The sequence below is a fragment of the Sardina pilchardus genome, chromosome 15, assembly GCF_963854185.1.
Source record: "Sardina pilchardus chromosome 15, fSarPil1.1, whole genome shotgun sequence".
Classification (NCBI taxonomy): Eukaryota; Metazoa; Chordata; class Actinopteri; order Clupeiformes; family Clupeidae; genus Sardina; species Sardina pilchardus.
This window is the reverse complement of record NC_085008.1, coordinates 5,604,704-5,619,377: the sequence shown is the minus strand read 5'-3', so window position 1 is coordinate 5,619,377 and position 14,674 is coordinate 5,604,704. Positions and strand designations below refer to the sequence as shown.

Below are 14,674 nucleotides of genomic sequence, written 5' to 3'. Positions count from 1 at the left end.
GTGCACACAATTCAGATGTTCAATTTCAGACGTTCTATTCAATAGTACCTGTATTGAATTCATTTGGTCATGTGGGGACTTGGCCTCTAGGTGGAGCTGTTGGAATCCACAGCACTGTTGCCTTGTTTTTCTGTTCTCCTCATGGCAGCTACATACAGTAAACCCTTCAACTCTCATGGTCAGCTTGATACAGAACGCAACACTCTGTTCTTGTCAGAGCGGTCAGCTGGAACCAAAAGGCTTTCAATGATGATAAGTCTAATTTCCATGAACAAAAAAGCTCAAACCCATAAGTCCACACCAGTTAAGAGTTGCTGTTGATTGCACCCTGCTGGCCAAAGAGGCAATTACAGTAACAAGACAACTGCTAAGCTATTCTGTAGACACAGCAAATCACACCAACACTGTTTGAAGGATTATTAAGAATCATAGCCTCTCACTCAACCCCTGTGTCATTTGTGTAAAATTAGAGAGAATGTGATTCAGTTATCTTAAAGTTTAAGTGATCTGAAAATAGTATGGAAAAAACATGTTACATATACATGTACATGGGGCTATGCTGTAATGTGTCATTTTTGTATGTGTAAGTTTAAGTCATAACTTACTAACTGTAAATGTTATGTAAGGGATAATGTATAGAACGTCGGTCATTATTGGGAAATAGGTCCCGACAGGGCGGACCGGACCCCGACAGATGCTGTGATGTAGAGTACCAGATGCATCAGGTGCCATTTATACACAGTCTCCTTCGCAAAATTGGGTTCATATTTTTATTGGTAGTAGTATGCAAAAATATCTGATATTTTCCATGGTTGGCAATAGGAAATTCTGCAACATTCAGGCTGAACTTTGTTGATAAAAAATTACATTAACGACACAGTTAAAATACTGAGATTGTGTAAGATTTGCATTCATTTCACCATCTTTTCATCATTTACATGCCGGTGCCATTTTTCAAGTAAGACAATTGGTTATGTCAACGACTTTGACAATGTTGCAGTCCATGGCAATATCTTACAAAGTATGCATCTGACTTCTCTCCCCCGTGTGATTTTAGTGGCTAACATCCCTAAAATCCACAGAGAGTCCAATAAAACTACTTTAAAGTTTAATCTCACAATCAAGATGCTGCAGGTCTGGCAAAAAGTTGAATCCCTTTTGGTCATCCCTCATATATGGAGGTTTCTCTCCTTCCAACTATAAGGGTTTTAGACAACATTTGTACCTGTCAACTTTCCATTCATAGAATCTGTAATATAATTAATCATACTTTGAGGTAATGAACAACAGGATGACTTGTACATAGAACGCTTTTACACTGTTAAAGTTGCCTATACACTGAGAGTTACTGACACCTTACAATGGCACTGTGGGACTGTAATACCCGGTGCAGTCTACATTATCTGCACAGATGCCATGTGAAATCTCCGGATAATCAAAAACATACAGTCAAAAAACAAAAAGCTGCTCCCTTTGGCTGTGGGAACTGAAAGAAGTCCAGTTTTGGTTGAGGTAGCATGGGATGTGCCCAGTGGACCTGGGCCCAGTATATACGCAAAGGACTCATAATGCTGATCTGAGGTCAGTCTTACTTTTCGCTGCACACATGGACCAGCAAACCAACTGACAAAAAAAACAACTGACAAACAAATAAACAAAACATGACCCTAGATCAGCATGTAGCCTACTTTGCCAAATGTGCCAGAGGCCTGAGCTCTGGGGTCACCACACTGGGGCGCTTTGGATGGGCCAGGACACAGGTGTGCCAGCCGGGGCGGGCTGATCGACCGACGCCCTACTGGCCCGGCGCGTAGGGCCAGCTGATGGAGCTGCCCGACAGCTGCATGTCGCGGATGAGCGTCTCGATGGGCGTCTTCCCCACCAGGCGCATGAAGAAGAGCTGGGAGATGAGCGAGGCGGGCACGGCGCGGAGCGCGGGCAGGCGCAGCAGCAGGCGGCCGAAGCGCTGCGGCTGGCTCGGGTACTGCATGCGCTCGTACTCGGTCAGCGCCACCTGGGCCTTCTCCTGCAGACTCTCCACGTGGACCGGGTCAGACAGGCCACAGGCATCTGACAGAGGGACAAACACACAGCAATCCCCAGAGAGAGGAGAGGAGAACAACATGTGAATGAGATGGTAGGTTACATTCATATTCCTGCAAACATTAGTTGTGGTAAATCTCCCCATGTAATGATATTTTGAGAGCTTTGACACTGTATTTTTACATTTAATTTGTTTGACAAAACAATTAGGGCCGGGACTTTAGCGCGTTAATTACGATTAATTAATTACACAAACATTAATGCGTTAAAAAAATTGACGCATTTTAATCGTATGCCTATTTATTTTTGCACCGCGGAACGTTTCTCACTGGATGAGTTTCAGACGGACCGATTATACTGGAGCACCAAGTAACGGGCATGAGTTCGGTTCAGACAAAACAAACCATAGTGGCACAGTGAACATGAACAAAGAAGCTGATGTGACCGCGTTGGTTGGCCCGTGGATGGGAAATGTTGTTACAAAAAACGAACGGATGGAAGCGTAGATAAGAGCATGGTTGTGTGCAACCTATGCAACAAGGACGTATCACCGCAGGTATCACCTCAGTGCAAAACATAAAGCAGCTAGCTGCTAGCGTGGACAAAGTATTGTGATACTCCTGACACTTGAGGGAAACCTCTGAGCTTTATTTATTAAACAAATAGCAACCGAGTTGCTGTTACAGCCACAACTCACGCTTATAACAGTAATCCACCGCACCTAATTCCATGTCCAACTTTCATAGACCTAAAAGAAACTTCACACTCATACAAGCACACACGCACACACGTAAACTCCGCCCCCCAGTTCCCCTTAAAGGGACACAACAATTTCATAAACTCAACTCAAGGTAACAGCCAGGTGACACAATCAACAGGATATCACAGTATTATAATTTACAGAAGGTCTACCTATCTATAGGCTACATGAATTTCTGAAAATGTACTATTTCTAAATATGGTATTGCTACACTTTATGGCAAAAATTGCACTGGTCTGTTGGACTTATTAATAAACAATATTTTTGTTGCTTAAGCTTAGGCCTATTCAGTCATTATCCAATAGTAGGCTATACTAAAAATCCATGTGAAAAAAAAATATTTCTCACTGTTCTCAGGTCATATCTTTATATACAATTAAAATGCGATTAATTTCGATTAATTAATTACAAAGCCTCTAATTAATTAGATTAATTTTTTTAATCGAGTCCCAGCCCTAAAAACAATATATATTTATTTTTTTGCAAATATGCCATCCATATTTCTCCAGTTAGCTATTTTTGTCTGGACATATAGGCTATTTCAATTATGCTCAACCAAATGTTTCACCAAGACTTAAATGGCCTTCCAGGAGCATGCTGTATAGTGGCAGAGATGTGTAAAGATTTTCACGAGAGGTAGAGATTCCAGAGCTAAAGCTGCAATCGTCAGCTTTCCATGGCTGTGGTAAAAGTGCCCATTCACGTAACTGTTTTCTTTTATCATATTAGAGTTAAATAATGGTTGTAGTTGAAACATAGCGATAGCCTATCATGATCAAGTCCATAGCCTAACGTGGCTAATCAAGGCTTTCCCTTACAAGGACAACACTCAGGGTTGGGTAAGTTCTCCCAATTGTCTCTTCATAGAGATGCCTGGATCTATCTGTGGGCGTTTTAGAAACAGGTTTGTTTCTTGACGGTGTTATGCAGGTAGTTTGTTTTATTTCATTTTAGTGTAGCTTGTCAGAATACCTTTTAGAACAGCTTGTATATCATTGGCTCTCAAACGTTTTCTGTCATTCCCCCCACTTTGGATCGGGTGATTCAAGCCCCACTTGACCTGACCCCTTCAACCCGGCAAAATGGTAATGGTAATATAGGCTAATATATATTTTTTGCATTTCGGTTCCAGGTTCCAGGTCTTTGCTGTGAATGCAAACCAAGTCTGACACTGTTAGCCTAACTAGCTATATTTACTGGAAGTAATAGCTAGCCTATAGCTAAAGGTGAGCTATCGGCTAACAGGTGGGGTAGGCAGAAGCTCCCAAACTTTAAAGATGGACTATGGACTTGTGAATGATTGTGTTAAGGAAGTAGGCCTACTGTATATATACATATATGTGGAATATATTTTTGATTTACACCATTCTGAGCCTATGTGGAAGGGGTGGGCCTTGAAAAGAGTTGTTGCTTACACCTTTCCCCCTGAACACATTAGGCTACATCTGAATTGTTTAAAGAAGAGCCAATTTGACTAAGGTAGGCTAATATTACAGAATGTCATACTTAGTCAGCTATTGCACAAGCCATGTATAGCAATTTGTTACTCTCCGGGTCGGTGGAGGCAACATTGCCAGGCTGATATTCTGTAGACAGGTAGGGTACAGCTGCAAAAGATGCACCACTCTCCCTGTTAGGCTACAAGTTAGTTTCCCATCACAGTGAGTTTGAAGTTGCAATAGGCCTATCACTTTATATAGGCCTACTTTCTCTTTTTATAGCAACGCTGAGTAACATTGGCAGTAACGCTGTAGTTCACCTCAGATTTATATGTTGCCACCAATTTGCGGTTCACCTGTGTGCCAAACTGTTGGGGGAATGTTCCATACAGGTCACGGATCAACAGTGATCCATTGCACCCCTTTTATATAACAAATTAATAATAATGACTGTCATACTGTCATACACACCTGGAGAGAAGAGTGCGATGGCCTTTAGGCAGCTGTACTCGGCCGAGTCCACCTGCAGCCGCGTCAGCTTGTCCACCTGGTCCTGGAAGACGCGCACCTGGTCCATGAAGGAGACGACGCGGTCAGCGGACATGGGCGAGGAGTGGAAGCCGGCGGCCGCCAGCAGCGGGGCCATGTGGAGCGGCAGCGCCGACTGGGCCGCGTTCAGGATGAACAGCTCGCTCCAGCTGAGCCGCAGCAGCGCCACCTGCTCGGACACGGGCAGCTCGGGAAAGTAGGGGATGTTGCGGGTCCACTCGATGGTGCTGAAGAGGAGCCGGGCGGCCAGCTCGCAGATGTTGTCGATGCCCATGACCGAGCCGCCGGGCTGCTGCTGCTGGCCGTACTGCGGGCCGTAGCGCGTGCTCGCCGGGTACGGCTCGGCGCGGAGCAGCTGCGAGATGAGCTCGGACACCTGCTGGCCGTTGAAGAACTCGCCGCCGACCAGGCCGGGACCGCCGGCACCGCCGCCCACCCCTGGACCGCCGACAAGAGAGTTGGGGCTGATGCCGGCATGGGACGGAGGGATGCGACCACGTTGGACAGCTGGAGAGAGGTGAAAGAGAGGGGGATTCAAGGGAGAAAGAAGAAGGGGGAAGAAAAGAGGGAGGAAAAAAATACAAATGAGATGGACAGCAATATTAGAGTCAGGCCATGTTCACGATCACAAGAGAGATCTAGATCGAAAGTATGAGAGAGAGAGACATGTTAAAGACATTGAACAGCGATATCAAAGGGGGACTGGGGAGAAGAGTGAGATCAAGAGGAGTTATCAGTTTAGTCATGGTGAAAGGGCATGTGAGGACAGATCAATGCCCCACAGCTGTACAAAGAACACTGGCAGCCATGGGCTGCATCCTAAAAGCTGTATCACATCAGTATCCTGGTTTTGTAGAAGTGTTCAGACTGGAGCATGAGTCGCACTAGTCTATCTGTTGGTCTCTGTTGACCATGAGGTCATACCACAAAAGACCCGCTTGTGAGTCATAAAATTACTGATACAGTCATCATGCAGTCGAGAGAACAATAATAAAAACCACACTTAAATCAAACGGCCGATTTAGTCATGGGAGGGTTGCTCAGAGTCCTGTTTATCTGAAGAATTACACATAGTGACTTGACCTGAACAGAATTTGGTCATTTGTTCACGTCTCTTGCTGGTTTGGTTATTAAATCTCCTTCTCTGTTCTCAGACAAACCAGATTCATTGGCTGGAGCCAGAGCTCAACTGGCCATCTGGCATACAAGGCATTTTCTCGGTGGGCCGGTGTACCTTGTGGGCCGACTGCATTGAATCATTATTTTGTATCATTATTTTAAAAATCTTCAAAATAAACTGTCTGCACACTTCCTTTATGTCCTTTATGCAAGTTTTAATAGGCAGCCTAGCTTTTGGTCAACATGACCATGAAAACGACCCTGAGGATGGTCGTTTTGACCGAAAGCTAGGCTGCCTATTAAAATTGCAGAACTGAAGAACTGAAGAACTGAAGTGTACAGACAGTTTATTCAGAAGATTCTCAGTTTGTGTTTGTCTGGCACCTTCTTTATTGTGAATGCAGTGTAACTCCTTTAAAATTGTACCATTATTTTAAAACATGGGCAACAATCGGCTGAAATCAAGGACAGTCAGTGGAGTTACATGTCAGTCAGGGGCCCATTGGTTCAATTTCTATTCTGACACTAGACCGGCCCAATAACAACTCTCTTCACGGCCAACTCCTCCACATACATTAGGCTCAGGCTCTCTGGTAGCCTATGTCAGCAACAGTTTGACCTTCAGTGAGGAGAGTAAGCAAACTTAGGCTATATTACACGGCAGAGGGACAGTGATCAGAAGGAGAGCGTGGCAAACGTACTGTAGCTTCATAATTAACGGGCTCACAAGTTCACATCAACGGGCTCTGATCTGGGTAACATGTTCTGCTGTTGATAATAATGACAATTGCTGTGGCCACTTAGCACGCCATACATTACTTTAACATTGTTTTACTGCTAACATTGCTCCTTAACATTGTCACATCTCCAGCTGAACCCTCCACATTGACATGGTTGGGTGTTTTTTAACATGGCTGGTTCCCTTGGTAAAGATTAGTGTAAATACAATATTTTAAGTCATCTTCATGCAAAAGGCAACTGAAAGATTCACATAAAACTCTACAGGAACAGTGTAGTAGCATACTTTAGGTTCTTTTAGCAAAACCTCCTCTTTGACAAGTGTTTGTGTAGATACTTGAGTATGGGGAGTGTGTAGGCTACGCCAGCCACCTCGGACCCCCAATGAGTCAGAGAGAGTGGGTTAGTGTAGGCTTGTACAGTCACTTGCGCTGCTCCACAGCACTTAAGTTCAATACACATGCCTATTAGTGAGAGTGCCTGACCGATTGTAGTGGGCTGTATGGGCCAAAAATGCCAGTCCAGCCCTGACTGGAGTCATGGAATCATTATAGCCACAGAATAGCCTTTTTCCTGGTAGCAGGTCCACAATCGGTCAGGCACGGGTCCCTTTTTAGAGTTTCATCAGGCGACATTTATTACTGGTCTGGATATAACTCTGTTCACGAGCCAGCTCGATGGGAAACACACGCTATAGTGTTTGATTGTGTGGCAGGGCCCTAGCGATGGGAGGGGAGGGGAGGGAGGACATGCCTCTGGCAGATGGTAGAGCCAAGTGAATGTAAGGAATCGTGAGCAGCGGGCTTTTGAGGCTACGGCAGGACAGCTGTGGTGGCAAACATGGCTGCCTTTAAATAAAGACTCATCCATTGTGTCCACCACAAAAACAACACTTTAGGTTTGATTTGTTGTGATGAAAAAGTACACCTTGGTTAGAAGTGCGGATGCTACCTTCTTTGCGCATGCCAACCCGGAAGCACTTCTTCAGGCGGCAGTACTGGCACTGGTTCCGGTGGTGCTGGTCTATTTGGCAATCTCGGTTTGATCTGAGGAAAGGGGAGAGAGACAGCATTGTTAATTTCGGACTTATCTCATGGCCTAACTTCTCACTTCATCCTAAAACATTTGTTTTTGTGAAAGTTAAAGATGTGTTGATGACAAAGTTTTCCTCGACAGGCACCGGTGAAAATATCTGTTTAAGAGCCTGATCATTCATGTGTGTCGAAACACAAGCATTGGCCGGAAGCCTGTGGTTTTTCCACTTCTGTTGGTTGACCTCCGTGGTGACCGAGCAAATGTGAGCTGGCATGCTTCAAGAGCCAATCGCAGGGCTGACCTTTGTCAATCATAAGCCCACATAACCTTGGCAGTGTGCAAGCAGAGCAAAGGTCTCGAGAGTCATTTTAAACTCTGATCCACTGTGAGGGAAAACATGCAGTTGATTTAAGAGAGAAGATTTAAGAAAGGGAAACAAAATAAAAGTGACGTGTTTTTAACTTCTTTGGAAACACTTGCTCATTTGACGTGTTATCGTCTCAATCAGTGATACAAGCCAGCACAAATAAAAAAAAAAGGTCATCTGTCGTTTTGGAAAGTTTATAAAAGCTCAAAATGATTCAGCGTGGACGGACATGAGTGGCAGAGCAAATACCTTGATGTTTCGTGATGTCACAGGATGTTCTGTTTTTAACAAGAATGTGGGTTGGGCTGGCCACATTTCAAAGGCACCTGTGATATTTGACCTTTGGGTGTTATTCTGCCTCTGTTATCAATGACTACAAGTGCGCAGACTGGAGAGCTTGTTTCTGGCATGGCATAAAACATGAGTGTGTGTTTTGAGTCGAGGACTGTTGTGAAATGTATTGAATAGTGGGTGAACACTTATAAGTAGAGGGTCAGGAGGAATAGATATAGTGAGAAAATGTTGTGGAGATTGAGAATAAGGCAAGAATTCTGTATTTATGAAAAGGAAAAACATGGCCGGTAGTTTCAGTCAGAGGAAATGGAAAGGCTCAACAGACATTTCAAGATGTCATTATTCACTAGGGAAACAAGGAGCACCTTTAGCCATTGGTTGCTTTTGTGTCAATGGCCATTCGTTCTCAAGGGTAATGCATTAGGGGACATGGGAGCGTGTCATAATAACTGGCATTCTCCACCCTCCCACGCACACCTTCATGCACATTTACACACTCAAGTTACACAAAGAGAGACAGACACACACCGATGCACACACACAATCATAATCTGTATGGCACACAAATCTGCTGTTCAAAAGCACAATAGATCATTGAAAGAGTAGGAGTTTGAGAAGGTCAGTATGGGATCAAAACGCACTACAGTATGACACACCGGAAGCAAAACTTACACACACACACCACACACACGCACCCTCACCTGCAGGTGTAGTTGAGGTTCCGTCGGATGCTCCTCTTAAAGAAGCTCTTGCAGCCCTCGCAGGTGAACACACCGTAGTGCTTCCCACTGGACTTGTCCCCGCACACCACACAGTCCACCACGCAAGATTTGTCGTCCTCCCCCACATCCGCGTCGCTGCCCACAGCCTGGGGCGAGGTGTCCTCCTCTTCCCCCCGCAGGTACTTGTCCCCCAGTCCGTTGGTGTCCCCGTTGGGTGTCCCCCATCCCCCACTCACCATGGCCATCGCTGTTCGATTGTCAGCAACACCACCAGATGTGTGTGTATGTGTGCGCGTGTGTGTGGCCTGAGATATAAAGAAAGAAATCTCAGAAAGTGCAGCCGCGACAAAAAAAATTGGTGTTAGCAAATCCTTTGGTTCAGCGACAGTCTGAGTCAGAGCGAGAAAAAGGGCTCAGTGGTTGTTTGGTGAGTCCAAGATGAGGTGCAGTGACGTGAGGAAAGACAGCATTAAACTCCAGTCGACCTCTCTTTGCCCTCCCTCTCTCCCTCCCTCTCTTTCTCTCTCTCTCTCTTTCTCTCTCCCTGTTTTTTTTACCCGTCACCACCTGGTGACCTGGATGCGCGGCTCCCCTGGAGAGCACGGTTCCGCTGCACCACGGCTCTCCTTTTTTTGCTGTCGCACTCCTCCTTCTGTTCCCCCTTTTTTCTCCGTCCCTTTCGCCTTTTCTCCCCTGCAGTCCATTCAGCGTGGTAGTAACCCCCTCGCTCGACTTCAGAGGTCTGTTTCAGAGTTCAGGAAAAAGGGAGAAGGAGGAGAAAGAGGGGGCAAAAAAAAGTGCCGTCTGCCCTCTTTTTTCACAGGAAACAATAAATTACACTCGGATGCTCATACTCACTCACTGGAGGGGGAAAAAAAGACTCACTCTACCCTCCCCTCCTCTGATGCACCACACGGTAGTGAGAGGGGGCAAGAAAAAAAGCCCCACACATACACACACGGAGCCTCTCTCAAGCTGGAGAGAAATACCAGAGAGCGCTTGGTTCCTCCACTGCTCCTAGTTATGGCTCAGCAAGAGAAAAGAAGAAGGCAAGAGAGTGAGCTTTTACCTGCAAATACACGCTGCCCTGCCCTCAGTTCCAACTACTCCAGCAACTAGTCCAACCTGTTTTGTTTTCCCTCACAGCGGTGTGTTTTCAATCAAACTGACAGCGCCGTGTCCCAGAGCGTGCTTCACCCCCAGAAAGAATCACAGCAGGTTTTGAGGTAAACCACCAAAGGTCCAACCAGTTTGGATTTGTCAGTTGGCTGGCAATTCAGGAAACAAAAACAACAAGAGTGTCCGTTCCTATCAGCAGCCTGTTGTTTTATCCTCAGGGTCTCGCTCCTTGGCCAGCGCTCCTCTTGAGCCAGAAAGTAGTACTGGACATGGTGGACATGCTGGAATCCTGCGGTGAAAAAAATGTGTGTCCCCCGCCTCAGAGGGGGTTTCTAGATTACGGCCCGAAGCCGAGCAGAAGACGAGCCGTCGGTGGCGATATCCAGCTCCAGCCTGTTTCTGTGTGGGTTACTCAGGGAAAGGAATGCTCGCCTGCCCGGGATAATGATAAACAGAGTTCTCCCTGTGCCGTCGCTCTCCCTTTGGCTCCCTTTAAAGGATCAAAGTTCAAGGAAGTCCCCCTCCTCTCGCTCTCTCTCTTTCTCTCTCTCCTTCTCCCTCTCTCTCTCTTTCTCTGTTGCCCTTTCACACACACACCCACATAAACACACACACACACACACTTACACAGACTGCATGCAGTCACACATACACACGCACACAATCTCCCGCGTTTGTTGTCAAAACGTGCCCGGGGTCCTGCTGTCTCCGGGTCCAGCAGCAATGCCTGTGGGGCTCTCAGGGTAGAGTGGAGCAGATCTGGGGGAATCAGGAGCAGACGCAGGGGAGGGATGCCAGCCAGCCAGCTAGTCAGCCAGCCAGCTAGTCAGTCAGTCAGTCAGTCAGCCAGCCAGCCGCCCTGAGCCGTCGGGGAATGTGAGCTCTCTCAGCTCAGATCAGCTTAGTCGTCTCCTTCTCGTTCTCTCTCTCTCTCTCTGTCTCTCTCTCTCTCTCTCTCGCTCTCTCTCTCCTGCTCTTTTGCTCTGCCTGCTGGGTTTTGTCAGCGCTTGCCCATCTGGCAGTAACGGCTCCAGTCTCAGGGCTCCTCCGCACTCCCTGGGAAATAGTCCTGAGCTGAAAATGGTTGGTGGCGACTCTTTCTGTCTCTGTCTTTTTTTTTTGCCTCTTTCTCTGGTTCCCTCCTTTCTTCTCTCTCTCTCTTTCTCTCCCTCTCTCTCTCTGTCCTTCGTGTCAGTGAGTGCAAGAAAGGAGACCCTGCTCACAAGGCAGATTCACAGCTTCTGGTAAGGAAACCTTCTCTCTCTTTCTCTCTCTCTCTCTCTCTGTGTGTGTGTGTGTGTGTGTGTGTGTGTCTGTGTGTCTCGCTCCCTCTCTCCTTGGCCAGTGAGTGTGTAGGAGAGGGTGAGAGCGTGTGTCTGTGTGCTCAGGGATTTGACACTGCTATTCAAGCCCTCCGGTTGCCATGGCACCCGCTGCCTTATATGGACATTAGAGTCAAAGAGCAGAGAGTGGGCCGTGGAGTAGTGGCAAAGGGCTGTGCGCGCACACACACACACACACACACACAAGCACACACACGCACACACACACACACACACACACACACACACACACACACACACAGAAAGAATGTGCTGCTGCCTGGCTTCCCTAAGCCCTGACCCCCCAGGCCTGCCTCTTAGCATGGGGGGAGTTAACCCCCGCACTGCCACATGAGCACACAAAGGACTGGTGGACCAACAAACCCAGCACACCGCTGGCATGCTGTTAGCGGCACTCGGTTACACACAGTCAAACAATGCACAACACTAATGCATGAAAATACATCTCCTGTTTGCACACACACACACACACACACACACACACACATGCACATACAAACAGAAAAGTGACGGACACACACACACACAGAAACACACACACACACACACACACACACACACACACACACACACACACACACACACACACACACACACACACATGTTTGATCTTACATGCCTTCTGCTCACACCAGTGACATGCTGTAATAACAAATGTCTCTAATGTCACTCTGTGCATTGCTGCTCTGATTTGTGTGGTATGTACCAGGCATACGAGTTCACCAGCACCATGCACCACCACAACCAGTTCCTCCGCAGCACAGTGGGGAATGAGATGCCTGTGCCTGCCTCTCCACTTCTGAGAATGGAGCCTCTCCTTCCAGGAGTAGGGGCAATAAATCATGTCTTCATCATGAGGTCAACGGCATGAAAAAACAGAATTGTACTTCAAGAAATTTAAAAATAGAACAAAACCGTCAAAGCATTAACATTAAGCATTGCCTACTCTTGAAGAGAAGCATTGTGTAAGCATGGCCTTCTCCTCTACTTCTCACTTTCTCACACTTCTTCTATTTTAGGATTATGCTCTTTAATGCAGCTCATGAGACATTATTCCACACCGATACTGCCCTTGTCAAACACCGGACACAATAACTGAAAATGATAAAGGATATGAAAAGACCATCCCATCATTCCCAAACTCTTTTGATGTGATTTACTGCAGGGCAGGCTGACCGCAATTGAACTACACCAAAGCTATTTCAGTTGAAGGCTACTTGACGGACATATGAGGATGGACTTGCAGGAAAGGAGTGAAAATCTAGTGTAATGTTGCATAGAGCTAGGTGCTCTTGTGTGAGCCACCTACTCACACATTCAGAGGTAAATATGGACACACACATCGATCCACTCGCAGGAGCATGGCAAGTGAATTCTCAGTGTGAAGCTGTTGAAGTGTGTTGTGTTCTTTTAGAGGGTGATATAGGTGGAGACTCAATGGGACACTGTTGACCAAATGAGGGGAGTGGTGTGTCAAATTGTCTGTTTACCACAGATCACCTTTGTTTGTTTTCTTTGGTTGGCATCCCTTAGGCTGGAGATGGGTGTGTGTGTGTCAGTGTGACTGAAGGTGTGAAAACAGGTGTCTGGTTTTCTGCACATCCTGTGTGTGTGTGTGTGTGTGTGTGTGTGTGTGTGTGTGTGTGTGTGTGTGTGTGTGTGTGTGTGTGTGTGTGTGTGTGTGTGTGTGTCCTTGTCATGTACTATAAACAAACACTAACCCATCCTGGAACACAAGCTTGTTTATTTAACATTGATTATGTGAGAGTTTGTATGCACTTGTATGCATGCTTTTCTGACTATGTGTATGCATTGGGGTGCATATACAGCATGTGCTAGCAGAGAAGCTACACTGCTCCCTCAATTTTAGCAAGGAATGCGGCTCGCTCTGAGAATGCGCTGCTGTTCACGCGATTAGCATGTCCTCTGCACGGACAGAAGTCCAAGCTCGTATACAACGCCACTGTAAGCACGTCACTGCCCGCCGTCCCCTCGTCTGACCCCTGTGAACGACATGACGCTGACCTAATGAGTCCAAACTGTTTACCACCACATCACTGCCAATGGCCATGACAGCCATCTACTTAAAACAAATGGGATTGGAGCCCCTTAGTCACAACTTGCCACCTAAGAACTAGCGTGGCTAGAAGAGGATTGTCCTTCAGCCTGAGACTACTGTTCATTAATTAGTTTGAGAAAAAGGGTCAATGCACAGCACATGCTGTCTGCTATTCTTAACCTACAGTAGGCTACCGTGTTTTTCTCTCTGCATCAAAACTAGCTGGCATTTCTGAAAGCATTCATTCAATTACCAGTTCATGGTAGTGTCAGGGTTTAATAATCAACAACCTTTGTCAATAAATTGACAATCACTATTCAGATGGCTTAGTATATGCATCGTTTTGCAGTGTGATTGCGGACGTTTAATGTGGACCCATCTTGTGATGGGAACATTGGTATACAGTATGCTTCAGATACAGTACACCGCAAAATATGGTGGTGGTGGTGACTTTTACTACTCAGAAGTTGAGGACACACAGGGATATGCTGAAGAAGGACCAGCTCTTTGGGTTTAAGTTAGTCGTAGGCTTCTTATCAGATGCTCTTTAAATCTCTCCGATCTAGAGACAGCACACCAAACAACTCCTCTGCCCTTAATCTTCATGACAACACAACGGAATCTGATCCCAGTTAACCTCCAGGCTATTGTGTTGCTGGCTAAGGTTCCACTGTTAACTTTGTAAACACAGCAGGACACAGATCAAACAAAATGGGCTTTGGAAAAAAAAGAAGCTTTTAGTTGTGGGAGCCTTTTGTTCTTGCAGCTGCTGGCCAAAAACATAACGCGCATTCAACAATCCTTCAACTGTTTCACACATCAATTGTTATTGTATGATAATGTCAGAACACTCTCGTGATCCAAATAGCAGTGAACACCAGAGCAGCAGAGGCAGTAGTCGTAGGCAGTGTGTGATTGCTCTGTTGTTATTGGAGTGCTCTGTTTGAGCATGCTTTGGCCTTGTGGCATGCTATCTCTGCTGGCCTCTGCCTTTGTTTACCCAGAACACATCCTTCTCTAACCTTAACACAGGACTGCCCTCAGGACATTAGGGCGGGCTGTGACCTTTGCAGTGTACCTTTCCTTA

General features: G+C 46.3%; 1 protein-coding gene across 2 annotated transcripts; it reads right to left on the bottom strand.

Moving 5' to 3' along the window:
* Positions 1-756: 756 nt before the first annotated feature.
* Positions 757-11,498, bottom strand: nr2f6b (nuclear receptor subfamily 2, group F, member 6b). 2 transcript variants are annotated; one of them, XM_062555297.1, is made up of 4 exons: positions 9,046-11,498; positions 7,576-7,694; positions 4,714-5,298; positions 757-2,070 (listed from the first exon to the last, which is right to left on the bottom strand). In XM_062555297.1, exons 1-4 carry the CDS (start codon positions 9,309-9,311, stop codon positions 1,796-1,798), a joined length of 1,245 nt encoding a protein of 414 aa, XP_062411281.1. In that variant the 5' UTR covers positions 9,312-11,498; the 3' UTR covers positions 757-1,795. The 2 variants fall into 2 exon arrangements, with proteins under 2 accessions (XP_062411281.1, XP_062411282.1); XM_062555298.1 differs by having other exon boundaries at positions 7,600-7,694; positions 9,046-11,495.
* Positions 11,499-14,674: the final 3,176 nt, after the last annotated feature.